At 45.4% G+C, this 25,580-nt stretch overlaps 1 protein-coding gene across 1 annotated transcript in view; it reads right to left on the reverse strand.

Moving 5' to 3' along the window:
- The window catches only part of Itgam (integrin subunit alpha M), a 47,457-nt gene extending 25,717 nt beyond the window's left edge, over positions 1-21,740 (reverse strand). Inside the window, exons 1-12 of the mRNA XM_059250758.1 lie at positions 21,645-21,740; positions 20,038-20,143; positions 15,965-16,068; positions 13,986-14,056; positions 13,741-13,858; positions 12,097-12,227; positions 11,642-11,787; positions 9,789-9,942; positions 8,316-8,466; positions 7,572-7,645; positions 7,278-7,407; positions 6,860-7,002 (exon numbers count right to left, since the gene is read on the reverse strand). Of these exons, the coding sequence (XP_059106741.1) occupies positions 6,860-7,002; positions 7,278-7,407; positions 7,572-7,645; positions 8,316-8,466; positions 9,789-9,942; positions 11,642-11,787; positions 12,097-12,227; positions 13,741-13,858; positions 13,986-14,056; positions 15,965-16,068; positions 20,038-20,143; positions 21,645-21,672 (1,356 nt within the window). The 5' untranslated portion in view covers positions 21,673-21,740. The remainder of the gene's footprint in view (positions 1-6,859; positions 7,003-7,277; positions 7,408-7,571; positions 7,646-8,315; positions 8,467-9,788; positions 9,943-11,641; positions 11,788-12,096; positions 12,228-13,740; positions 13,859-13,985; positions 14,057-15,964; positions 16,069-20,037; positions 20,144-21,644) is intronic.
- Positions 21,741-25,580: the final 3,840 nt, after the last annotated feature.

Raw genomic sequence — 25,580 nt, forward strand, 5'->3', positions numbered from 1 at the left:
GCACAGATGAGATGTGGTGGTGTATCTGCCGAGTGTCCATGAAGCTATACTGCAAAGGAGGGAAGAGATGAAGAATAAGAAAGAAAAGAGGAGGAGAGGAAGCAGGGGAGGAGGTGGGGGAAATCACCAATAAAGTGATATATCACATCTCTAGACCAAACAGGAAAAGTTGTGTGATCATTTCAGGGCAGGCAAGAAACCATCTTATAAGATTCAACATTTCTTCATGATAAAATTCTAAATAAATTAGTTATAAAAATAATTTGGTGGGCAGTGGTGACACACACCTTTAATCTCAGCACTTGAGAGGCAGAGACAGGTGGATCTCTGAGTTCAAAGCCAGCCTGGTCTACAGAGTGAGTTCACACACCCACCCCACCCCACCCACACACACATATACATAATCTATGACAAACCAAAAGCAAACACCACCCTGAATAGTAAGAAACTTTTCTTTAAGAAGTTTTCTGTAAGATCTGAACAGCACTGTTGCTCAACACAGTATAAGAAGACAGAAATTAAGGCACGGAAATTAAGCAAGAGACAGAAAGGAAGGCATCCAGACAGGACAGCAGGAAGCAAAACTTAGAGACATTATTCTCGACTCCATCAGAAATACTGTTAGAGCACATAATTTGGTAAAGTTAAAGGATACAGAATCAATATATAAAAGCAGCAGCATTCTAGGTACCAATAGAGAACCATCAGAAAACAATTGTGAAGAAATTAATACCATTTACAACAGCCATCCAAAAAATGATAGGTCCAGGGCTGGAGAGATGGCTCAGCAGTTAAAAGCACCTGCTGCTGTTCCACAGGAAACTGAATTCAGTTCCCATCACCCTCACTGGACAGTTCACAACCACCTGTAACTCTAGTTCTAGGGCATCTCCTAGGATCCATGGTATCCATGGGCATCTGAACACATTTACACAAACCACACATTTAATAATTTTTTTTTAAATTAACAAAAGGTCTGTAGATACAGCTCAGAAGATAAAGCACTCACGGAGCATGGAGAAAACTCCAGCACCATGCCAGTGGAGCCTGGTGGTACATGCCCATAATCCTGGTGGTACATGCCTGTAATCCTGGTGGTACATGCCTGTAATACCAGCACTTGGAAGAGGCAAGAGGATGAGAAATTCAAGGTCATTGTCAGCTACATAGAAAGTTCCAAGCCAACCTGGGGTACTTGACATTATCTCAAAAAAAACAAACAAACAAACAAATAAAAACAAAACCCTGGGAATGATTTGAAGCACAGAATGGAGGCTCTTTAGAATGAAAAATAGAAAAAAAGAACATAAAAAATAAAAAGGCATCCCATGTTTATGAATTAGAAGAATTAGTCTACATTGAAATAAAATGGCAGTTTTAATAAAAATATTCTTTTAAATTCTAAAATTCATAAGAAATTTAAAAAAGCCCCAAATATCAAAACAATCTTGAGCACAAAGAAGAAAGATGAAGGTACTACAATTCTATACTATAGGTCTGCCATACCTGGTATGGGCACATACCTGTAATCACAGAGCTTGGGAGGCAGAGACAAGAGGATCATCGTCACAGACAACCCAGGCTGAATAGGAAGAACCTGACTCAAAATGTGTGTGTGTGTGTGTGTGTGTGTGTGTGTGTGTGTGTGTACACACGCACACGCGCGCGTTATGAAATAATCCTTTTATACACTGTGTGAATATATGTCACTATGGTTGGTTTAATAAACAAGCTGACTGGTCAATAGCTGAACAGGATAAAGTTAGGCGAGAAAGCCAAACTGTAAATGATGGGACGAGGAAGGGCAGAGTCAGAGAGTTGCAAGCCAGATGGAGAACAAATTGGACACACAAAATGGGATAGAGGTAAAAAGCACAAGCCTTGGGGCAGCACATAGATTAATAGAAATGGATTAAGTTGTAAGAGCTCATTAATAACAAGCCTGAGCTATTGGCCAAGCATTTATAAGTAATATTAAGTCTCAGTATGTTTATCTTGGGAGTTGCTGGCAGGACAGAAACTTCCATCTAAATCTATGAAAAAAAAAAGCTTCTGTAATGAAAGCAGCATGACATCAGAATATAAATAACAATAAGCCAGGGGGATGGATGCAGAACCAACCCAGAAATCCACATTCTCACAGGTAACAGATTTTCAACAAAGGCCCCAAGGAGACATATAAAATGAATATTCGTTTAATAAATGTTATCACTTGAGAAACTATGTGCAGAAGAATGGAACTAAACCCCTTACCTCAGTCAATTCTAAATGTACTGAAGACCTAAATGTAATGCCTAAACTATGAAATTACTAGAAGAAAACATAAAGGAACACTTAGGACCTTGATATGAGCAGGGCTAGGTTTCTTTATTAGACCTCAAAATGCAGACAACAAAAACAAAAATAGATGATGTGATGACTAACCTCAGTTGTCAACTTGACTGGACCTAAAATCAACTAAGTTCCAAGCCTCTGGGCACTGCTGTGAGGAATATGATTTTAATTCCATAAATAGCTCAACAATACACTTGTGTACTTAAAAAAAATAGTAAGAGTAGTAGTCACCTTATTTACAGTTTTAAGACGAAACATTCCCCTCCACTTTCAAGCACAAGGCATGCTGGAGACTTTGTAAAGGACCCTTTCAAGTTAAGGACACACCCTTTGGCCCCCCAACTCACTGGGTTTTCAGTTGTGAAAAGATGTCAGAGTCAGCCAGGTTCTGTTTCTGTATCTACTAAGGTGACTACACAGCTCTTATACCCTGTTTTTGTGACGAATTACATTGAGTTTTTTCAAAATGGTTTACATAACATAAATTATCTGTTTTAAAGTACAAAACTTAGTAGTGTTTGGCATATTTATGTTTTGTAACCATCGGCTCTAAAGCCAGAACACTGTCCCTGGAAAGAAACCTTACATTGGATAGTCATTCCCAGCATCCCCCCACTTCATCCACTGGTGACAATTAACCTGCTTTTCATCTCTATCTACTTGTACACTTGAGATGTGTAATTGGTTTTGCTGTTGTTTTATTTGGGGTTTTGAGGCTGAGTCTCAAACAATATAGCCAAAGTTAGCCTAGAACTCACTATGTAGCCTAATCTGACCTCAAACATGCAATCCTCCTGCCTCTCACATACTAAGATTTTCTACATGCACTACCATACCTGGTCTTGTAAATTTGGGATTGGGAAGTGGTCTCCTTCTTCAAGACTCTTTTGGTTATTCTGGGTCTCTTACATTTCCCCAGGAACTCTGACATCAGTTGGTCTATCTGAGGCATCTTAGAGCCACAGCCAGTTATCAACAGATATGGAATTACTTCAGTATTTTAATGTGTATGGGGGCACGTGTGTGTGTGTGTGTGTGTGTGTGTGTGTGTGTGTGTGTGTGTGTAAGCCAGAGGGCAACCTCAGGGGTCATTTGTTGAGGAATATTGTTTTAACTAAGCAATGATATGTTACTGCTGCGGGCTGCAGGGATATATCTTAAGAACTCAGCTGGTTATGGCAAAGTCACTACCTGGAGGGATCAAGGAATTCCTTCAGAGGAAGCCAAATTCCAAGGAGCTTTTGGTGTTACTTGGCTTGTTATATATCAGCTATTTTCTGTTATGAAAATCATGTGTGCCTTCATAGTTTTCCCAATTGATTTTTCCCTAAGAAAGGCTAACAGTGTGGACTGATCACTCTCTGGACATACACATTCAAGGTATTTGGAGAACAGCCTCAGGAAAGGCTTTCTCTGGAATCAGATATCTCCCTTACCCACTTTCAAGGACTAGCAGTAATAACAGTCCACATGCAAGTCTCTTGATTTAAGGTAAATTCCACAAGGAGACAGTGCCTAGGTCAGGTGGATGTTAAGTAATAGCTTTACACAATTTAGCTTGGACCCTCCTTTCTTACAGCCTTACTAACTTTATAGACCTCTAACTCCTTACCTAACCACTCCTAGGAATATTTAGATAACCTTCTGCGCTGACAGCTATGCTCAGCCAGAACCCCAGTTCAAGACTCCCTATAATTATTGTCACTGGCAGCATCTGGCCAGGTCCATCCCCAGATGGAGGAAAGTACCTTATCAGAGATACCTCTGTACTCTCTAAGAACAGACTTAAGTATCCATGTAAGACCCTCACTCTATTCTCTAAGACGAAGAAGGAGGCTTAGACAAAGATATCTTATAGATAGACCCAGACCAGTTTCAAGCTCCCAGAAATGACGGCGCCAGACCCAGGAACTCAAAAGTACAAAGTCAGGAATAGCCATCTGGTAACAACTAATTAACAGAAGAGTGCCCCAAATGCCAGACAAAAGCCAGGCCATTTGGCGGTGACTGATTAACCACAGGATGTCCCAACGCCACCGGAGATGGCACCTCTCAGCTCTGGAGATGGGCTGTAAAAGTTCTAACAGAGCAAATGGACAAACTAAAATAAAATAACCTGGAGGCTCAGGAAGATTTAGCCAATTAGAATTGTATCCGTACTAACTCCCCCAGAACCTAGAGGGACTCATGGTTTTTGCCTTTAAAAAGCAAGCCTCACAAAGAAAGGGAACTCCTCCCTGCCTCACTGCACTGTGATGAGTGAGTGCTTGAGACAAGTTCCTGCCAGGCTTGTACACCTACAATAAACCTTGCTGTTGCATTCTGGACATCCTTGGTCTTTGGTGGTCTCTCTAGGGGTGATTTGGGCATAACATCCAGACTACCTGTTTGAGAAGGCCGGGCAGATGTGCCAATTAAGCTTAACTTCCTCCTTTCCCAAATCTTTCCTCTAGTTCCAGATCTCCCTTTAACTATCACCAGAGGCATCTAGCTGTACACAGGTTGCCTAGCGACCGAGCACACTTCCCCCACCCTGCAGAAAAACAGCAGATAGCTTGGACAGATAGGAGCCACAGGAAAAAGGAAAGCAGTTTTATTTTCTCCCATTGACCTACCAACTTATACATTCTTAACATTTTCTACCAATCATGTTTGAGGTTATAGTTGAGCACATAAGATCCCTCTTCTTAGATATTACCCAAATTTAGCCTTTAGTTAATTCATTTCCCCATTAGTCACTTCCCTTTTGGGTTGCAAATGATAATTAACAATTACTGCCCCTCTATGTGATTCTTATCATCCCTTCATTTAACCCTGGAAGCCTGGTGGTCACTGCCTGAGGAAAATTCTTACCTGCCTTTATGACCCCGTAGAATTCAAGCCTGGTGACCTTGTTCAACCAGGGGCTTACTATTGCCTGGGTTTATAACTGGACTCCTGAGAGACTTGGGGAGGACTTAGAGACAGAGAACGAAGAGGGATAAGGAGGATTTTGACCAGAGAGTATGTTAGGATGAGATGGAAGATGAGGAAGTCAGACAAGGAAGTCCTAGCTGGGTAAGAATGGGTGAAAAGGACCTAGATGAGGCAGAATTAAAATGAGAGAATTAAGATAGAACTTAGAGGGAGCAGTAGATGAATATAGAGAGAAATCAGGCAAGAAAGGAGCTAAGCACGAGAACAGAACTGAAGCTGTGTATGTAGGATGTTATCCCAGAGGAATTAAAGCAAGTGGACTATAGAGCTCGGTGTGCTGAGATTCTATTTCCCGAAAATAGTCCTTGTCGTTTGTAGTTCTCTCTCCTGAGCCCTTGGGATGTATAATATTAAAGCTGGTCCCCCTAATATTATACAAGATGTTGCATTTGTTTATGCTGCAGAATATTACTTTAACTGTGTAAAGGTGTGTTGCATTTGTTTATGCTGTATTTGTTTAACAATGTAAAGATGTGTTAAACTTGTTTATGCTGCATTTGTTTAATTATAAAAAGATGTGTTGCATTTGTTTCACCTTGCCTGCCTAAGGCACCTGATTGGTCTAATAAAGTGCTGAACAGCTAATAGGTAGGCAGAGAAAGGATAGGCAGGGCTGGTGGGCAGAAAGAATAAAGAGGAGAAGAAATCTAGGCTCAAAAGGAGAGATGAGAGAAGGATGAGGAGAGAACAAGGGAGATACCCGGGGCCAGAAGCCAGGCAGCTGCCAGCCAGCAGACATGAGAAGCAGTGAGAGTAAGATACACAGAAGGAAAGAAAAATAAAAGCCCCGAGGCAAAAGGTAGATAAAGAGAAACCGGTTAACTTAAGTTAAAAGACCTGGCCTGAAAAGAGCCTAAGCTAGGCCAAGCATTCATAACTAACAAGAAGTTAACTTGTTAACTAACTCTGTGTCATGATTTGGGAGCTGGTTGGTGGTCCCAAAGGAAAAGCCTGGTATAACCACTCTTCAGCAACTATCTACCTTGTTTATTGATACAGTCTCTCATTGGCCTGGAGCTCACCAAGTAGGGTATGCTGGCTGGCCAGGGAACCCCAGGAGATGCCCCTGTCTCCACCTTGCCAGCTCTGGGTTCACAAGCATGCCACCATGCCCAGTTTTTTTATGTGGGTTCTGGGCATCAAATTCACGTCTCAGTTATCACCCTAGCCCATCAACAGACATGGAATGCTTTCAGTATTTTAATACCTAATGTCGCTGTATTGGTTATGTCCTGACTGAATGGCAGCTCAAAAAAACAAGTAGTCATAGAAAACTCTATGAAGGTCAAATATTACTAGTCATTGCTGGAAATACTGAGGGTAGGACTGGGGATACAGCTCAGTAAAGCACTTGCCCAGCCCTGGGTCCAAACCCCAGTACCACAACACAAGAAAGAAAAGCCAAAGGCAGGACAATCTCAGATGCAAAGCTGACCTGGGACTCTAACATAGAGCTCTGCAAAGACCACCACACATGCCATTGGTCTACCCTAGACTCTCAGTTCCTAGGCACCTCTGCATGTTTATGCTTCACACACTCTATATTTACCTGGCTGCCCTTGATGTCAGCCTGGGGCTCCCAGGCACCGAAATTCTGTCTGAACATCACCACCAGGCCGGTGTGCTGATATCGAGGTGCCCCTAAAACCAAGCTTTGGACCCGGCTCCTCACGATGACTGCAGAAGCATAACCTAAAAAGAATGCTTTCAATAGGCAAAGTGTTTTCCATTGAAGATCTGGCCCCCCTTTCCACAATGCAGGCCCAGTCTTAAGTAGGGCAGTAGAGCAGCCCTATGCCTGATGTGTTGGGCTAACTATTATGAACATAACCAAACTTAATTTAGATTTTTTTTTTAATCCTTACAGCTGTCCCAAGGGCCAACAGAAGAGCCAATAGCATCCATGTCAGCTGAGTGACATCACATCTTGACCCCTTCCTAGAGCAACTCCTGCCCTCCTCACTTACCCAAGTAAGCATCATTCATGTCTGAATCCACTCGGGTTGTATTGATGAAGGTGGCTTTGTCCTTCGAGGTGTACAGAAAGGCTCCACCTGCCCAGTCAAAGCTCCCCACAGTGCCCAGCAAGGGACCACTCTGGGGATGGGAGCACAACAGGACTGAGAGTGTGGAAAGAAAGGGCCAGTGATGCCTGTCAAACAGCCTCCCCATGAGAACCTGCCACAGAGAAAAGCCCCCAAACCCTTGCGCCTCTTCTTTCTTTTTGTGCCCCATCTTCACCCCCAGTTTAAGCCACTCACAGAGGTGATGGTAGCACTGAAGCCTTCTTGAGACATCTCATGCTCAAAAGAGCTGGAACTTCCTGTCTGAGTGCCTACAAGGAAGAAAACATTCTGCGTTAAAGCAAGGAGAAAAGCGTGGACCAAATACCCAAATGCTATCATTGCCAGACAAAGGGAGGCGCCCATGTTGAACACGTGCACCTTCCGGGAATGGCAGGCCTTCAGCGACCTTCCTTTTCTCAAGGAAGAATAGCGTTCTGAAGGTATCTAACCTCCCAACTTTTCCACAGAAGCCGTCATCCAGGTTATACATGAAATGCCCTAATGTGGTCAGGTGTTGTAGCACACACAAAGAGGCTGAGGCAAGAGATTACCAAGAGCTCAAGATCATCATAGGCTACAAGATGAAACTCTACCTCAAAAACGTGTCCCTCAAAAAAAAAAGTCTCTAATTTGTAAATGTACTTGATAAATATTTATTAGACACTTTCTATGTACCACACACTATTCGAGGCAGAGGAGCCATGCCAGGAAATCAGGGCTCACCGCACATACACATTCTTGGAAAATTATTGTGTAGGATTTGAATCCACCATGCTACAGTTTAATCTTCCTATAGCCTAGATTTGATAATTAGAGTCAAAAATCTAGCTTTGCTTCTTTCGAAGGAAGGGAGCAAGTCAGACCCGAGTGGCAGAGGGAGAGCGGAGGTGGGGTGGGAATGCTAAGTAGGAACTGCTGGTCTGCACTGGGCCGACTCACCCTCAATGGCAAAGATCTTTTCCTGAAGCTGGTTCTGAATGGTCTTCAGAGCCTCAAAGTTGCCCACCTGGAACACGTGATCATTAGCTGGCTCAGACGCGATGGTATCAAGCTCTTGGCGGGATTTCTTATTGTTGAAGGCATTTCCCACCTGTTTCCAAAGAGCAGAAGCTAGACTGTGTGTGCTCCGATGGTAGCAGCGGCATCTAGCAAAGACAATTCTGAACAAAGGAATCTGAAACTTCTGTCAAATAAAGAGTTCACCAGAAGGCACTTAGAACAGGGCTGCTGGGGACAGTCAGGTTTGTGCACCACAGGGAGCAATTTGGTGTGCAGATTGTCATCCATTTGTTCCGCCATTCCTTCTGGTAGGGGCCTGACATCCCCAGCAAAAGAGAATCCTCTTTAAAATTATGCTTTTAATTCTCCCCTCCCCATGCCCCGTGTGCGTGCATTCGTGCGTGCGTGCGTGCGTGTGTGTGTGTGTGTGTGTGTGTGTGTGTGTGTGTGTGTGTGTATGTGTGTGTATATGCATGTGTCTTTGTGTGGGTCCATGTACATGTGGGCTGGAGGCCAGAGGCGTCAGATCCCTTGGAGCTGGAGTTGCAAGCTGTCATGAGTCACCTGCCCCGAGGGCTGGCCCTCTAGAAAAACAGTGAGTGCTCTTACTGGGCCATCTTTCCAGCCCCGAGAGAATCCCTGTGACAGGGGGAGGTCCTTCTTACATGCCATTCTATGAGTTCATACCTTTCTCTATGTCATACAGGGTGGCACGCAAGTGCGGTGGCACTGGTGATCCTCACACTTTACCTCTTTCTGTACCCAAGCCCTTTTCCCAAATTTTGCCACACCCACCCACTCATGGACAGTCCTGCCCAGCTCACTGTCTCTGCATCAGCCCATGATTGGTACCAAATGTGATGCTAACAGAAGCTAGTCAAAAGCACCTGCAACATCTGCCGCCTTTCTCTGCCTTTCTCATAAGGGCATCCCCGGGGGAGGCCACCGGAGAATGAGACCCAGTGAGTAGTAGAGCCAAATTACCAACTTGTCCCCAGCAAGGCCATCTGCCCAGCAGACAAGCATAACTGTCATCCAGAAGTGGATCCAGCAAAGGCAAGGTCGGTAGATCTGCCCACCAGCCTGCAGCTAACGGCAGATATGTGAGCCTTGCTGAGACCAGGAAAACAATCCGGCCAAATTACAAGCTGACTTATATTAAGCTACTGAGGGCTGGAGAGATGGCCCAGCCGTTAAAGGCTAGGCTCACAACCAAAAGTGTTGAGCCACTGGATTTGGGATGATTTGTTATATATACAGTATTATTGTGGTGTAGATATGTGTTAGCAGTGTGCATGGCCCAGCAAAGGCCTTTGCCTCCTTTTCATTTTACCAATATTTGCAAATTGAAGACAGGACACATCAGTAGACAATCTCCAGAGAAGCACCAGGCCCAATATCTACATTTCCTACCCCAATGACATAGCGAATGATCCCTGCTTTGTCGGCCTCAGGGATGACATCCTCATAATTCAAGGAATCACCGAATTTTTCTCCATCTGTGATGACAACTAGGATCTTCACAGCATTCTCCCGGGCCCCACTAGTTTTCCGAAACAGTTCTCTTCTGTACAGAGAAGAGAATGGCAGAAACACAAATAGACAGAGATGTTGTTAGCATCCGGCGTGAAACAGCACCAAAGTCCCAATCACAGCTACAGCTGAGCTCTGTCTGTCAAGGTGGGGCTGCCTGAGTTTGACTGTTTTTGTTTTTATGTTTCGAACACAGAGTCTGGCTGGGTCTCAAATTGGTGATCCCCCTGACTCTATCTCCTGAATAACAGGCCTGCACCACCACATGCAGGCTCCTCATTACTGTTAAATATAGAAAAAAATGTAAAGAAATAAAACCTCTTCAGTCCATCATTAAATCTTACCCAGAATACTATACAAGCTTTCTAGTTCATTTTCCTACACATGTGTTGTGGGGAGAAAGTGGGATGGGGCAAAATATCATACCTCAGCAGCTGTCTATTGTGGATATTAATTTAAGATGTGTTACAATTGTTTAGGCTGTGGAATATTTGTTTAATAATGCAAAGATGTATTGCATTCTTTTATGTTGCATTTGTTTAACTCTACAAAGCTGTGTTACTGTGCCTGCCTAAAACACCTGATTGGTCTAATAAAGAGCTGAATGGCCAATAGATGGGCAGGAGAAAGGATAAGTGGGGCTGGCAGGCAGAGAGAATAAGTAGGAGAAAAAGAGCAAAGAGGAAGAAGGAATGAGAAAAGAAGGAAGAGGACATCAGGGGCCAGTCACTCAGCTACACAGCAAGCCACGGAGTAAGAAGGAAAGAAAAGATATACAGAAATAGGGAAAGGTAAAATCCCAGAGGCAAAAGGTAGATGGGATGATTTAAATTTTTAAAAAAAAAGCTAGAAATAAGCCAAGCTAAGGCTGGGCATATATAAGTAAGAATAAGACTTCGTGTGTGATTCATTTGGGAGCTGGGTAGAAGACTCCCCCCACCACCAAAGAGTAAAGAGTAGTGAAAAAACAAACAACAGCTGTCCACCTTGTTTTGAGGCAGGGTCTCTCACTGTCCTGGCACTTCAAGCTCCAGGGATCCTCCTCTCTGTGCCTCCCTCCCTGGCATTAGGATTCCAAGTGAATTGCCACTGAGTCTGGCTTTTCTACATGGGTTCTGGGGATGGAACTCAGGTCTAAGGTTTGCATTGCAAGCCCTTTATTAACCGACCTATGTCCCCTGCACCTCATCTTCTTACTCTCTGTCCAACCCCACACTCCCCTCTGTACACAAACCAAAAGCAAAGCCATCTTAGAAACAAAAAAGACAGAATGTCTCCCTCCTGCTTAAAACCTGCCATGGGACAGTTAGCCACACTGACCAGAAAGTTGCATTTGATGACGACATGGATTTAACCTATTTTAATTTCATCTTTTTGTTGTTTTGGTTTGGTTTGGTTTGGTTGGTGGGTGGGTGGGTTGGTTGGTTGGTTGGTTGGTTGGTTGGTTTCTTACGGTGTTGAGGGTCCATCCCAGCAACTTCCATTGATTAGGCCAGCACTCTGCCCAAGGCCACATACCCAGAATAGTTTCAAACCATCTTTCCAGCCATGTTCTTGCTGCCTCTTTAAACTGTTGATTTTAACTGCAGCCTGTATTTACATGAACATTCTTCAAACAGTTTTGCCCTCTGGAAAATACATCACCCGTCCCTGTCTGAGCAGCTCTCCGGCCCTTCTCCCTCTGGCTGAAAGTACCATTGTCTCCGTCTCCAGAAGCAAAGATGTCGACTCACACTACTCTGAGGATCCCTGTGGCGGTTTTCGTCCTTCCGCCCAGCTGAGTTATGCCGCTCACATGTGACCTTGGGTTAGGCTTTTTCTTGAAATCGTTGAAGTTGAAGTGAGTCTGGAAGCTGTCGGAGTACTGCATCAAAGAGAACTAGGGACAGGGCACCTGGCGTTACACCAGAGAGAGTGCCCACCCCCACCCACCCACCCACATACACGGACGGTACACCTTTTTGACAATACTAGAGCTCAGCAAGACTGACTTGTGGGTTTCATCCCCCTATCAATTAATGAGGGCCACCTACTTGAAAGGAGCCAAAGAATGCTAAGATGACAACCAGCACGGGAGAGAAGAGCATGGAGAGGTAACACTACCATCCAAGCCCACATTTGTGTCCATCCAACAGCCTGGTTGTCATGAATTTGTCAGCCTTAGGTAGGGGTACCCACCAGCCCTCACCAAGGTTTTAGATTTTATGAACTGTTCCATCACAGTTGAGACAAACTCCTTCATCTTCTGAAAGTCTCTGGGGTTGATGCTACCAGAGCCATCGATCAAGAAGGCAATGTCACTCTCCTGCCGAGGACATTCTAGGCAAGAGGGGGAAAGAATAGAAATTAGTTAAGTAATTAGAAACGTCATCTTTAAATGTCAGCCCTCAGCTGGACAATAAGGGACACACACACACACACACACACACACACACAAATATAAAACAAATGCTTTAAAAAAAAGTGGGCATGGTAGCACACACCTTTAATCCCAGCACTTAGGAGGCAGAGGCAGGTGGATCTCTGTGAGAATAGCCTGGCCTATATAGTGAGTTTCAGGACAGCCAGGGATATGTAGAGAGACCTTGTCTCAAAAAAAATTTAAAAAAAAAAAGAAGAAGAAAAGAAAGTTATAAAAGAAAAAAAAGACTGTTTTATAATCAGCTTGGGGCTGCCAGGCACTGTGGGAAAGTGGCTTGAAATGACTATTCAACCCCTCAATTTCTTTCTCAATCAGCAAATGCCTAGGAAACAGGCCTGTATTAGGAAGCCACTCATCCCCACCACTGACAACAATATACTTGAATAGTCCCTATGGTGGTTTGAATGAGAATGGCCCCCACAGGCTCATAGATTTGAATGCGTGGTCACCAGGGAGTGGCATTATTTGAAAGGATTAGGAGGTGTGGCCTTGTCAGGGGAAGTGTGTCACTGGGTTTGGCTTTGAGATTTCAAAAGCCCATGCCAAGCCCTGGGTCTCTCTCTCAGCTAGCAGATCAGGATGCAGTTCTCAGCGACTTCTCCAGCACCACGTCGGCCTGCATGCCGCCACGCTCCCTGTCAGGATGATAATGGACCGACCCTCTGACGCTGTGAGCCCGCCCTCAGTTAAATGCTTCCTTTTATAAGAGCTGCCTTGGTCAGTGTCCCTTCACAGCGGTACTGACCAAGACAGCCACCCTCCTCCTGAGTAGGAGAAGCACTGTTAGGTTTGTTCCGTCGTTTGAGACAGAGTCTCCTGTAGGCCAGGCTAGCTCAAACTCACTCTGTAGCTGAAGATGACCTTGAATATCTGACCCTCATTCCCTCCTCCCGAGTGTTAGGATCACAGGTGTAGGCCACTGCACCTAGCAGAGCTGGATTTTTTTTTTAAGATTTATTTATTATGTATACAGTCTGTCTGTATACTAGAAGAGGGTACCAGATCTCATTACAAATGGCTGTGAGGCACCATGTGGTTGCTGGGACTTGAACTCAGGACTTCTGGAAGAACAATTAGTGCTCTTAACCGCTGAGCCATCTCTCCAGCCCTGGATTTTTTTTTTAAAGATTTATTTATTTATTATGTATACAGTGTTCTGTCTGCATGTATCCCTGCAGGCCAGAAGAGGGAGCCAGATCTCATTACAGATGGTTGTGAGCCACCATATGGGTGCTGGGAATTGAACTCAGGACCTCTGGAAGAACAGCCATCTCTCCAGCCCCGATTTTTTTTAAGTTACTTCAAAGGACTAGAATATGGCAGAGGTAATGAGCTGTTAATTCTAAAACAGCCTGAAAACAATTCTCAGCCCTGCCTCCTGTCCTCAAGTCTCTGCCAAAAATGACCTACCTCTGAGAGCCTGTGGGAACTGCTGGGGTGGCCTGAGCAGGTTGGAGCCAAACAGGAAGCACAGTCCACTCGCGTACGTATTCTCCTTGCAGTCTTGGTGCACAGTGGGGCCGCAGGCCTGAGGGGCAGAGTGCCAGTCAAGGGGCTGCCCCTGCCCCGGGCCCACCATCACAGAACCTCCACCCTCCGCAAGCCCTCCACCCCAACATCCCCAGGCCTCCCACTTCTGACCCAGGGTAACTCACCAGCAGCTGGGAGGGGTCTGGGGTGGCAGCCAGGGACAGACCCAAGGACATATTCACAGCCTCTGGGGGCACTGAGAAGACAGACACACGCACAGAAGAGCTGTGAGATGTTGTGGGGTATGTGTGCGCTGTGTGGAGATGTATCGCTGTGACTGGTGTGATAAAGAGCTGAATGGCCAATAGCTAGGCAGGAGGTATAGGTATGACTTCTGGACAGAGAGAGCTCTGGGAAGAAGAAAGGTGGAAGTCTCCAGAGAGATACGGAGAGGAAATAGGAGGTACACGATGGAAGAGAGGTACTGCCACGTGGCAGAACATAGATTAATATAAACACGTTAAGTTAAAAGAGCTAGTTGAGACAAGCCTAAGCCAAAGGCCAACTTTCATAATTAATAACAAGTTTCTGTGTCATTATTTGTGAGCTGGTGGCCGACCAAAAAGCTTGCCACAATGAAACAGTGACATGAGAGATACACATACCCGTGTTCACTGTCTTGCTCACAATAGCCAAGCACAGAAGCCAGTCAATAGATGACTGAAGAGAGAAAAATGCAGTCTACACAACAGAGTCGCATCCGGCCACAAAGAACAATGAAATTATGTCATTTGCATACAAATGGATAGAATTAAGAGAGATAAGATTTAAAGTGTGGGGGAGCATTTGGAGTAAAGGCAGCAGGAAGAGGCAGGAGATTAAATAAGGTAAAGAGAGTGAAACGATCGAAATATATTATACACATACATAAAAAATGTCAGCCAGGCATGGAAAGGAACACCTCTAATCCCAGTGGCTGGGAGGCAGAGACAGCAGGATCTCTGTATATGTGAGGCCAATCTGGTCTACACAGCAAGACCTGGTCTCAAAAATAAAAAATAAAGGATAAAAAAAGACACTGTGATAATGAAGCCCAATTTCAGGAATGGGGGTGTGGCCCCGCCGGTAGAGCGTGGCCCAGCATGCACAAAGCTTGAGGCCACGTGTGGTGATGCCAATACTTGGGAGTGAAGCAGGAGGATCAGGAGTTTAAGGCTGTCGATAGCTACATAGCAAGTTCGAGGCCAGCTTGGGTAGCAGAGACCTTGCAGAGAGGTGGGGGGAGGGGAAGAAAGGGGTAGAAGGAGAGGGGGACAGGGAAAGGGAGATAATTCTCTCACATGATATAACATATACTATTTATGTCTACCTGGGAACAGGAGCATTGGCTCAGTCAGTAAAGTCACTATCATGAAAGCTTGAGGGCCTGAGTTTGGGTCCCCAGAACCCACGTAATGAAGTGGGTGAGGTCACACTCATCTGGAACCCCAGTGCTAGAGGGGTGGAGACAGAAGCAGCCTTGAAATTCATTGACCAGATGGCCCAGCAGTCAAGGGTGCTGTTTGCTCTTCTAGGACCTAGGTTTGGTTCCCAGAACCTACATAGCAGCTCACAACTGTCTGTAACTCTGGTTCCAGGGGATCTGACACTCTCTTGTGACCTCCCTGGGCACCAGACATGCATATGGTACATATACATACATGGAGGCGAATATTCATACACGTAACATAAAAATTAAAAAAAGAGAGAGAGAAATTCATTGCCCAGACAACCTAGGCAAACCAATGAGCTCTTGACTCAAAATAAACAAGGTAGCATGCAATCAAGAACGACACCTGATGTTGACGATGGCCTCCACAGGTGGCGCATAGAGCACATGCACCTGCAGGCACACGTGCATGCACCACACGCATACAAAATATTTAAATATGAATTGTTTTAGCAAAAGAGCTGCCAAGAGTCACTTCAGCGTGGGAGACACAGGGTAGACTATGAAAAAGGAGATTAGCAGGCTTGTCTGAGGGGTCCGTCGACAAGGGAGAGGCTAGGAAGCCAGGTGCTCTCTGCCCAGCAGAGATGAACAGGTTACAGGTTAATGCCTGGGAAAGCAGGTGTGTTCACAGGTAGACTCCCATCAGGAACCAGAGGGAGAGCCGAGACTCACCTTTCAGGGAAATGGGCTCGCACCTCCTGGTGCTGTAGTCACACTGGTAGAGGGCACCTGTTTGGTTAACATCCTTTACCTCTTGGGGGGCTGCGACAACCACTCTGTAAAGGGGGTAACAAAGAACCCTCTGAATGTGTAGAAACAGTCCTACCTTCCAGAGGGAAGTGAGCTTCCTGAACTCCCATAAACAGAAGGGGAAATTAGCAATGAAAAAAAAAAAATGTAAATCCTAGAACGGGAAGGTTCTTTCCAAGAATGACACAAAACTCTGAATTTTTAAAAATGGGTTTAAAGAACGATCGCGTGAAGTTAGGATGGAAAGGGGTGGGGTGATAGGAGAGAATGGGCCAGGAGGCGAGACGGAGGTTTGCTCAAAATACATTATAAACACATAAGAAATTCTCAAACAATAAAAAATGGATAGATCAACCGCATAACCATTTTAAATAAATGTACAACTGTGATAAATGATTACAAGCAAAGTCAAAAGATAAATTGGGGCAAACTGGGAAGGGGAGACTTGAACTTACACCCCAGGTCACCTTCCTCTGGTCTGTCAGTTCCTAAAAACCAGGGAGGGGAAGAGTAGAAAATGGGGAAAGAGAAGAAGAAAAGCACCAACAGACGAGGAGGCTTCTGTGGAGCAAGGACTCTGGGCCCAGAAGGGCCACTGCCACCTTGAAGTCCCAGCAGCTGTTATTACCCAGAAGAGACAGGAATGAGATCGATCCATCAACGTTCGTTCCATCTGGAGGGGAGGGGAGGCCTCCCGAGCCTGTTAATGGTTGGCTAGGAGAAAGGTCCTTTTGTAAGTTGTTCATGCTCCTGCGGGTAACCCTTTACCCACACTATAGGAGCAACTCCAGGTAAACATTGGCTCACAGAACTAGACCTGGATAGAGTCATTCTTTAGTCTGCTGCCGATGCCCTATCTGTGGGGAACTTGTGTTCACGCCTCTCCAGAAAAAGGTCCCTCAACAGAAGGACCTCTCATAAAGGAGAAAATCAGCTGGGGAGACGGCTCCAGTGGGCGAAGGTGCTTGCCACACAGCCTGATGACCCGAGTTCAATCCCTGGGACCCGTGATGGAAGGAGAGAACCGACTCCCAAAGGTTGTCCTCTGACTACCATATGTGCGCACACACGCACACACGCACACACACGCTGTACATGCATATGCTATTAGATCATGGTCCTGTACCTGGTCACTCTAGGAGGCCAGATCTCACAGCCTAAAGAAATCAGGCCACGTCCCCCTGAAGCTGTGCCTGTGGGTCTTAGAACTAATCTACGACCTAACCATTGCCTGGCACCCCATTCTGCTCATCACATACACCACCCTACACTAAATCATGTGCTGCAAAACTTCCCATCATCTCCTGAAAAAATATAAAAGTTGAGCATTTTTCTTTGGCTTCTGGGATTTCTCACAGCTTTCCTCTGGGCCTCCCCCACCATCCTGTCATGACAACTATCTGTCTTTAATCTCTCTCTCTCTCTCTCTCTCTCTCTCTCTCTCTCTCTCTCTCTCTCTCTCTCTCTCTCTCTCTTGTTTATTTGTTTGTTTGTTTGTTTGTTTGTTTTTGAGACAGGGTCTCACGATGTCACTCTGGCTGTCCCGGAACTCGTTGTATAGACCAGGCTGGCCTTAAACTCACACAGATCTGCCTGCCTCTGCATCCTGAGTGCTGGGATCAAAGGTGTGTGTCACCACACCAAGCTAAGAGTGTTTTTTAATTACATGTGTGTTCGTATCCCTGTGGGGGGGTATATGCATGTGAGTTTAGTGTTTGAGGAGATTGGAGGTCCAGATCCCCCTGGCCACTCCTTTCTTCTATCCACCATGCACAATAATAATAATAATAATAATAATAATAATAATAATAATAATAATAATAGTCATCTTTAAAAAAATAAGGGGAGTAGAGAGATGGTTCAGCAGTTAAGAGCAGTGGCTGCTCTTCCATAGGACCCAGCTTCAATTCCCAGTGCCCACACAGCAGGGGATAATGGATCAGGAAGAGCTAAGAGAGGGGTAAGTACAGAGAGGGATAACTAACAATAAAAACAGAAAGAAAGCAGCGGTGGCCCACGCCTTTAATTCCAGCACTTGGGAGGCAGGGGCAGGTGGATCTCTGAGTTCAAGGTCAGCCTGGTCTACAGAGAGAGTTCCAGGACAGCCCGGTCAATGCAGAGAAACCCCATCTTGAAAAACAAAACAAAACAAAAGAAGAAAGCAATATGGAAACCAACTACTCTAGAAGCTTCCTAAAATATATACACCATATGTATGTGTACACACACATACACACACTTATATTTTTTTCTGTGTATGCAACTCACGCATACACTCCCACATAGATACACACACATATAACTTTTTTAAATTTAATATATATATGAAATTTATAAGGAGTTACCCTATAATGAGGGAGGCAATTCCTCTCCCAGACACCAGGAGCTATCAAAAAGCCCAGATAGCGGCTATGACTCCAGTTCCAAGTCTTCTGCTGCCCTCTTCTGGCCTCTTCAGGCACTGCATGTCCATGGTGCACAGATTACACTCAAACTCTCACAGTTAAAATAAAAATAAATAACATCTTTTTTGAGAAAAAATAGTTTTTTTAATGTTCATCATCTTTATCTATCAGGGAAATGCAAATTAAAACTACTTTGAGATTTCACCTTACCCCAGTCAGAATGACTAAGATTTTTTAAAAATTACAACAAATGCTGACATGAAATCCCTGTTGGTGAGGGTGTAAACTGGTGCAGCCACTTTGGAAATTAGTGTGGAGGTTCCTCAAAAACATCAAAAGAGATCTACCATGAGACCCAGCTATATCATGTCTGGGCACATACTCAAACGGCTCCATTTTCTTATACAGAGATCCCTGCTCGTCCATGTTCATGGCTGCTGTAGTCACAACAGCCAGGAAATGCAAACAGCCGAGGTGTCCCTCGACTAATGGATAATGAAAGTGTGGTATATACGTATACATAGTGCGCTACGATTCTGCTATGAAGAAAAATGAAATTTGCAGGGACATGGATGGAGCTAGAAATAATCATTCTGAGTGAGGTAACCCAGACCCAAAAAGACAAATGCCACATAGTCTCGCTCATATGCAGGTGCTGTCTTTGAATCTTTGTATGTGTGTGTTTAAACTGGAGTGCCAATAGAAGTCAGGAAAATAATAATGGGTCATGGCGGGGGACGTTCAAGGGAGAAGGCATAAAATGAAAGTGGTGTGGAGAGAGAAAAGGGAGGTAACAGAGCTGGAGCTAAGAGAGGAGTGAGTGTGGGGAGGGATAACTAACAATAAAAACCTTAAAAAAAAAAAAGCAAAACTAACTACTATAGAAACTTCCTAAAATATATACATCACACATATGTGTGTATATCACATGCACATACACACACACACACACACATACACACACAATTTATATGGTGTTACCCTATAATGAGGAGGGAATTTCCTCTCCCAGATACCATGAGCTATCAAATTAAAAGCCCAGCTATAAAGTGCCTCATTTTGAGTTGTTGGTCAGTGGGATCCCATAGACTTCCTCCCTAAACATCACAGGCTGTTGTCTACCCTCCAGAGTTTGATGGCAATGACTCATTGCTTAAGATGATGCATCCTTGAGACATAGAATATGGAGAAATCAAGTGGTACCGAGCTGGAAACTTCATCCCTACTGGCCAGCTGCCATGGTGCTAGAAAGCTCTATGCATATTACCATCAGAGAAAAGTAGTCAAATGCTTTACACAGCTGTGGACCTTTGGTTACACTAAGGACTGGCCTGGCAAGATATCCAAGTGTGTACTGGAGTAATAGCGGCATGAATGTTATGGGAGTGTGTTTGTTACTTTCTGTCAACCTAGACATATGTGGGAAAGGGTCACCTCAATGAAGGAGTTGCCTCCATCAAATTGACCTAGAAGGGCAGGGAGGGAGGGAAAGAAAGAAACCTCAATAAGGAAACTCTTATTTTTTTCCCTAACTTTCAGAGAAGCACCGAGACGTGCCCCCACCCCCACCCCCCACCCCCAGGCCTTTACCGAGAGTCACCGAGCTGGACCACACTCTGCCCAAAGCCTCTTGCATTCTCTTGGAAGGTCATGGGATTTTCCGTGTCCAGATTGAATCCGTGACATAAGGCTAGGGCTGGAAAGACAACAGGAAGTCAACGCAAAGGAACCAACACCGTTAAGAGAACAGCACACCTTTCCACTCGTGACCTTTCCTGACCCCATTCACTGAAACTCCGACAGTCAGGGGCCGGGGTCCACACGGTGGTGGGACTTGTCTGGTCGGTTTTGGAGACAGAGTTGTATATTACCCGACCTAGAACACTACAGTGTAACTCTGGATGACCTAGACCTCCTGATCCTCCCGCCTCCACTCTACCTCCCAAATGCTGGGGGTGTAGGGGGTGCAGGGCTAGGCCACCACACCACGGTCCGTTCTCTTTTTCTACAGAGAACCAGACAATTAAGAGGAACCCAGCACTGGGGGGAGGGGGGAGCAGAGGCCACAAGTTTGAGCCCAGCCTAGTCTCAGTAGTGAGTTTCAGACCAGTCAGGACCACATGGTAAGACCATGGAGGAAAGCTTTTGGGGACAGGGGCTCACACAGCCTAGACTGGCCCTGAATGCCTTCTGTAGCTGAAAACCATCTTGAGCCCCAGATGCTCCCGCCTCCACCTCCCACTGCTAGAATTACAGGTGGGTACCACCGCGGTCCAGTGGTCTGGGAGATCAGATCTAGGGCTTCATACAGACTAGGCAAGCCCCGGGCCTCAGATCCACCAATGTTTCATCAAGGGAATTAAAACTGTAAGCTGTTATCACTATTTCTGTGATACAGGGTTCCTCATGTGATGAATGAGATTCTTGAGGAGTGGCATTTCACTTAACTAGGAGTAAAGCTAGTGTCCTCTGTCAGCAATGGATGATAAGTGGTCATCTTCAAAACAGGTGACAGCTACCTTTAACCCATACCAAAGGTGCTGATTCACAGCTCAAGGGTCTATAAGAGCCTGTAGGGACAAACTAGTCCCTCTCTAAGCCCACAAAGCCCTCCTCTCCCCCCCCCCCCCCCCCCCGCTGTCACAACCACAATGATTTACACAACAATCAAAGGACTTGGTTAGAAATTTTCCTTCCTCTGCAGGTCTCAAGCAGTTCTTCCCCTTCCTGACTCACTCCCAACAACACAGACATGAAAGGAAAGGACCTCAAACCGCTTTTTGATTCAGCGGTCATTCGCACTAGTTCCTTGTTGACTAGAACTTAAGGCTAAGTAGGTGGAACACAGGAGGAAATATTCTGGAAGCAGAGACCACACCTACTTGCTCCCTGGTGCTGTCCCGCATCTCTCTGGGCCTCAGTAGCCTCATCATGACAAACAGTCTTGCAGAGTCAATGGATTTAGTCCCTCACCCATGCTTCCCTGACCATCCCTCTATAAGAGAGTGTCTGCCTCCACTCTATTTCTCCTTGAATCATTTATCCTTCCCTAAAGCCCTTTGCCTCTCCCCACCTAACTCCTTCCTACGCTCTGCCCTTTCTCTCGACTTGTGCACCCGAAAGATCCCCTCCTCCCCATCCTGGAGACCCCCTAATCCCTCCTCCCCACCTTGAGGATCCCCAAGACCCAGACATACCTGTCACCAGAAGAACTTTGGAAGTCATGGCTGAAAGAAACAAGCCCCTGGGAGACCTGCGAACTGTGGGGTGGCAGGCACCACACAGATATTGAGGAAGCCACCAAGACCAGAGGAGTAAAAATAGAGAAGTAGGAGTCAAAGCCTGAGGGCGGAGGCCCTGCAAGCACCCAGCCCTGCTTAGCCTTCCTCTGATACAGCATGGCCTGCTCTTCCTAGCAACCCGGGTTCCTGACCCAAACCATTAAGGTCACCACCCAAAGGTGCCATCTGGCACTCATTTCCCCTGGGATAGGACAAATACTATGAAAAATAAGTTAGGTAGATGGTAGTGCCAGGCTGCTCTGGTGGGACCCACGTCTGCACAACTGGTTCCCAGGACCCACACGGAGACTCCAAATTGCCTATAGCTCCAGTCCCAGGTGATCTAACACCCCCTCTGATCTCCATTGGCACTGCACACGCATAGGCACACACAAGCATGCAGATAAAACACCCACACATAACATAAAATTAAATCTCTTTTTAAAAGAAATAGCCAGGAGTTGTTAGTCCAGCAAGACGGCTCAGCGGATAAAGGTGTTTGCCATTCAGCACTGAGTGCCTGAGTATGGTGAGATATTTAACCACTCCTGTCTTGTTAGGTATGCATTTTATTCTAGGGTTTTGGGGTTTTTTGGTTGGTTGGGTTTTTGGGTTTTTTGGGTTTTTTTTTTTTTTTTTGGCTTTTTTTTTTTTTTTTGGTTTGGTATAGGGGACTACGGGGGTCCAGCCCCTCCATAGTCCCCTCCCAGGGTCCGGGAAGAATCTACAACCAGCTGATAATTAATCTTTGATGAGAAGAAATGAATCTATGTACACGAAACTCCTTAGTCCATACACTTTATTCTTCTGAGTCAGTTACAAGCTTATATTCTGCTCTCGTATTTAGCTCATTTCTAGCCTGATTTCTCTCTACACTTGTCTGCGGTCCCCTCTAGGTTCTATCTTAATTCCTTCATCTAGTTCTGCCCCTTCTAGGTTCTCATCCATCTTGTTCCTTCCCATATCATCTTTTCTCCCATCTCCTTCTCTCTCCTCATCTCGTTCTTCCTCAACTTGTTCTTCCCCATCTAGTTCTTCCTCATCTGGCTCTTCCTCATCTTCCATCTCGTTCCTCTGGTACTCCCTACAACCTAGTTCTTCCCCATCTCAGTTTGCTCCTCTCAAGTTCTTACCCATCTAGTTCTTCCATTCTCTTTTCTCTTCTCCATCCCTCCGTGCCCTGGAAGTCCTGGTATATAAAGCCAGGCTTCCAGGGTCAAATGGAGAGGTGATAAGAATCACATTGAGAGGCAATAACCATTAATTATCATTTACAACCCCAAAGGGAAGTGACCAATGGGGAAATGAATTAACTAAAGGCTAAATTCGGGTAATATCTAAGAAGAGGGCTCTTATGTGCTCAACTATAATCTTAAACATGATTGGTAGAAAATGTTAAGAATCTATAAGTTGCTAGGTCAATGGGAGAAAATGTCTTCTTTTTTCCTGTGGCTCCTATCTGTCCAAGCTTTCTGCCGTTTTTCTGCAGGGTGGGGGAAGTGTGCTCAGTCGCTAGGCAACCTGTGTACAGCTTGATGCCTCTGGTGATAGTTAAAGGGAGATCTGGAACTGGAGGTAAGGTTTGGGAAAGGAGGAAGTAAGGCTTAATTGGCACATCTGCCAGGCCTTCTCAAACAGGTAACCTGGATGGTTAAGTCTGTTCTTAGAGAATACAGAGGTATCTCTGATAAGGTACTTTCCTCCAACTGGGGATGGACCTGGCTGGATGCTGCCAATGACGATAATTACAGGGAGTCTTGAACTGGGGTTCTGGCTGTGCATAGCTGTCAGTACAGAAGGTTATCTAAATATTCCTAGAAGTGGTTAGGTAAGGAGTTAGAGGTCTATAAAGTTAGTAAGGCTGTAAGAAAGGGGGGTCCGAGCTGAATTGTGTAGAGCTATTATTTAATGTCCACCTGACCTAGGTGGTGTCTCCTTGTGGAATTTACCTTAAATCAGGAGACTTGCATGTGGACTGTTATTACTGCTAGTCCTTGAAAGTGGCCAAGGGAGATATCTGATTCCAGAGAAAGCCTTTCCTGAGGCTGTTCTCCAAATACCTGGAATGTGTATGTCCAGAGAGTGATCAGTCTAAACTGTTAGCCCTTCTTAGGGAAAAGTCAATTGGGCAAACTATGAAGGCACACATGATTTTCATAACAGAAGACAGCTGATATATAACAAGCCAAGTAACACCAAAAACTCCTTGGGATTTGGCTTCCTCTGGAGGAATTCCCTGATTGGTTGGCCTTGAACTCACAGAGATCCGCCTGGCTCTGCCTCCTGAGTGCTGGATTACAGGTGTGTGCCACCATATTCAGCCAATAAATACCCTGCTGTCTTAACTGCCATGACAAGCAGCCAGGGCTTCTTCGGATGCGGGGGAGGGGATGAGTGACACATGTCTGAGACCCTGGGTCTCCCGAGACCCTGGGACTAAACTTACTCAGCTGCAGAGGCATCACCACAGCCCTTTTCAGTGGCCTTGCCGTTGTGCCTGGACAAGAAGGGAGGGGCTCTGTCTCTGGATCCTGCTAAGGTTAAACATGGCAGGAGAAGAAGGTTCTTCAGCTCACAACACACAGCAGAGTGAGGAGGGGCTGGCGACCAGATGCAAGCTTCCAACACCCTCCCCATCTTAAGGGTGAGTCTTGAAAATTGTCAATTTGATCGGATCTGGAATTAACTAAGAGCCTCTCGGTGGATCTCTGAAGGAATTTTCAGAAATGACTAACAAAGAAGATGCCCCTCAGGGTGTCTGGCACTGTCTAACGGGTGTCCCAGATATAAAGGAGGTTGGAGGGAAGACAGCATGGCTTGCCCACCTGCCCTCACATCTCACTAGTGGGTGTATCCTGTGTCTGCTGTGGCCACCATCCTTCACTGGCATCAGACTCCAGCTTCTTTGATTCTCCAACATGGACTGAAGACCAGAAATTCTCCAGGAACCTTCCAGGCCTTCAGTTGCAGATTAAAACTGTTGAGACATCCAGGTTCGTGGACTGAGAATCTACCAGGGTCTCAGCCTCACAAGTACACGGACAGCTGTTGATGGACTACCCAAGCACTATCATGTAGGCCATTCCGGTGAATCTGCTTTTATCACACACACACACACACACACACACACACACACACACACACACACACACAATTAGTTCTGTTCCTTTAAACAGCCTATCATCCAGAAGGGACCATTTTACCAAATAGGCCCCACTTCCTGCAGTTTCTAGACCCTCCCAAAATAGTGCTACAAACTAGAAACTAAGCATCAGCACATGACTGGAGGCTGAGGGATGGACCATTTCATATCTAAGCCATAACAGGGAGTCATTTAATAGTCGATATAAGTTTATTTTGATAAAATCTTCCACATTCTGACCAACCCAAGGGGCTATTCTAACTCAGCATCGAAGCCTCTTCTTGTATGCGCAGTGGCTAAGGGTCCACTGACTGAAAGATCTAGGCAAGTCTCAGAAGAGCTGTCCAATCCAAAGAGTTTTTCTCAATGACCCACAGTTCTGATGTCACTTCTGTTGCTCTGATAAAACACCATGACCAAAAGCAACTTTAAGAGTGTTTATTTTAGCTTCAAATTCCACGTGAGAGTCCATCACTTCAGGAAAGGGAAGGCCAGGATTCACGCAGCTGTCACATCACATCTATAGTCAAGAGCAGAAAGACAGAATACACCATGCTGCCTGCTCCCTGGCTTTCTTCACATGGACACAGTCCAGGGCCCAGCTGAAAAGCAAATGTTCCTACCCACAGAGGGCTGCTTGTTCAACATCAATTAACAACCAAGGCAATCACCCAAAGGCCAGCCCGATCGAAACAGTCTCTCAACTGAGG

The sequence above is a fragment of the Peromyscus eremicus genome, chromosome 1, assembly GCF_949786415.1.
Source record: "Peromyscus eremicus chromosome 1, PerEre_H2_v1, whole genome shotgun sequence".
Taxonomy (NCBI): domain Eukaryota; kingdom Metazoa; phylum Chordata; class Mammalia; order Rodentia; family Cricetidae; genus Peromyscus; species Peromyscus eremicus.